This window comes from Anastrepha obliqua, chromosome 3 (genome assembly GCF_027943255.1).
Source record: "Anastrepha obliqua isolate idAnaObli1 chromosome 3, idAnaObli1_1.0, whole genome shotgun sequence".
Classification (NCBI taxonomy): domain Eukaryota; kingdom Metazoa; phylum Arthropoda; class Insecta; order Diptera; family Tephritidae; genus Anastrepha; species Anastrepha obliqua.
This window is the reverse complement of record NC_072894.1, coordinates 33,956,718-33,959,125: the sequence shown is the minus strand read 5'-3', so window position 1 is coordinate 33,959,125 and position 2,408 is coordinate 33,956,718. Positions and strand designations below refer to the sequence as shown.

The window sequence follows — 2,408 nt, the reverse complement described above, 5'->3', positions numbered from 1 at the left end:
TTATAAATTTTGCTAATTTTTCAATTATTTTAGTTATAAATTCAAAACAAATGGTCATCCAAAAACAAAAATAAGCGTAAACTAGTTTACAAATAAAAAAAGAACAATTCTCTTTTGAGCATCACTCGATTGCCTACAAATAAAAATAATATTTTTCGAGCATCGCTCGATTGCTTGTCTGGAGCACAACTGCAAATGCGCCCTCTCTTCGACTACACACACACACGACCAACTGGTTCGGTTTGGTGGAGAAAAAAAAATTCCGATTGAAATTAAGCGAGTTAAGCCCTGGCTTTGGTCTGACTCTTTCCATATTTCTTTATTAAAGTATGACTACTTGTTTTTGCATTATGTGTGTGTGTGTGAAGTACTCATATTAAACATGCAAATTAAAAAAAGAAAATAAAATCATAAAAACAAGAATAAAAATTAGAATGAAAGATATGCGTGCTACCTCCTACGCGCATACTTTGATATAATTGTTTACATGTACATACATATTTATGAATGTTAAAGTTCAGTAAATATGTATTTACAATAACAAAAAGTGCATTTATTAGTTATTCAAAACAATTATTATTCCGCTGATTTTCCACTTTCTCGATTTTTCATTTGCCTCATCTACCTGCTGACAAATAACACATGTACATACATACATATGCATTCGTATTCGTGCATACACTTTTACATGAAATAATTTAACAATTTATGCTTAACTTATTTTCTTTCTTTCTTTCTTTTGAGTTCGTGAAGAAATTCACTTTGTCTTCTTTTAATCCTTCAACGTGGCTTTGTTTATTTCTCCATTTCATCTTACATTTGGAACGGTGAACAGCTGGGCATCGACTTACAACAACGAACATTTGCGTGGTCGCTTGACGCGCATCACCGGGCACAACACTGAACGTATGGCCTCGTCGAAGACCGTTTTCAAACCCTTTTGCGTCAGCGCCGAACACTCCAGATATTTGACAGCACCAATTTCTTTGGCCATAGCCAAGCCCTGTGGGTAGGTGATGGGTGTGAGTTTCTTCTCCTTCAGCTTTTCAATAGTAGCCTTATCATCGCGCAAATCTAATTTCGTGCCAACCAAAATGATCGGTACATTGGGGCAGTGATGACGAACTTCTGGATACCATTTGGCGCGCACATTCTCAAAAGAGGCCGGATTCACAAGTGAAAAGCATATGAGAAAAACATCAGTCTGCGGGTAGGAGAGTGGGCGCAAACGATCGTAATCCTCTTGTCCGGCTGTATCCCAAAGACCCAGGTTAATGGGTTTCGCATCGACCATCACATTGGCGGAGTAATTATCGAAGACGGTGGGTATATACTCGCCAGGGAAGGCATTTGTGGTATAACTAATGAGTAGGCAAGTCTTACCCACGGCACCATCGCCGACGACGACGCACTTGATGGCCTGCATAGTGCGATGGGATGGCGGAAAAAACTTGTATTGTAGCTGTGCTTTAAGATTGGTGTGGCGAATGCTTTACTCTGCTAGTTGATTATGTGGTTATCTTAGCAATTTTTGTTGTTGTAGCACGAGTGCCGTTTTTGCAAGCTGAATTCTCAGAATTTTCTGCTTGGTTTACCAGTTTTTCGCGTTGTTGGTGGATGTGTTGGAGTTGACGTGTCTGCAGCGTTACTGCGGGTGGTGGGGGACCTCCACTCTGGCTATCTGATTCAATTGGTTGCTCAATTACTCGTTTCTGCCTTCCTCTATCCGTGTGCGGCTGGACTGTGTGTGTGTGTGTTGGTATGGAATAATGTTGATTTTGCTCACTATTTTTCACTATCTAAAAAATTATTTCACTTTTTTCGTTTCACCTCTTAATTAAAAGCCAATCAGTTTACTATAGTTGCTGCTATTGCTGCGATTACACAACTTCTTATATTAAAATTCATAAAATTTTTGCTTCAACCACGTTTCAACACAATTTCAATGTCAACAAAGCGCGGCACACAGCTACTTTTCGACTATTGAGCATTTGTTATTGTTTTTATTTAATTTCTTGAAAAATTGCCAATTTTTTGAGTGGCTGGCTTTTTATTCACATTTGTGTATGTGCATATGCATGTACTTCTATAAACGCGAGTAGCTTTTTGCTTTTCTTCAATACACTTTCAATCTTTGCAGTGGTCGTGACGATGACAGCACAGCAACACAGCGACAACACAAAAAACACACCCAAATGCTTTGCAATCTCTGCTAAAACTAAGCAACAAATACTACATGCAGTGCTGTGCTGTAGGAACATCTGAGTGAGTAGGCCGCTAGTGTGTAGGTAGCGTAGAGATACAGAGATACTTTTAGTTGATCGTGTAAGAGACTGCTTACTCACTTTAACCGCACGCTATATTAAGCAGGTTGATTCTTTTCCTCTAACAGTTAGTTTGCTGGTTCC

At 38.9% G+C, this 2,408-nt stretch overlaps 1 protein-coding gene across 1 annotated transcript; it reads right to left on the bottom strand.

Annotated features, from left to right (window-relative positions):
* Positions 1-525: 525 nt before the first annotated feature.
* Positions 526-2,204, bottom strand: LOC129241462 (ras-related protein Rac1). The gene has a single exon (XM_054877794.1). The coding sequence runs from the start codon at positions 1,424-1,426 to the stop codon at positions 848-850; it is 579 nt and encodes a 192-aa protein (XP_054733769.1). The 5' UTR covers positions 1,427-2,204; the 3' UTR covers positions 526-847.
* Between the last annotated feature and the right edge of the window lie 204 nt (positions 2,205-2,408).

Coding starts and splice junctions, on each gene's coding strand:
- LOC129241462 (XM_054877794.1), bottom strand. CDS start 1,426: ATGCAGGCCATCAAGTGCGTCGTCGTCGGCGATGGTGCCGTGGGTAAG.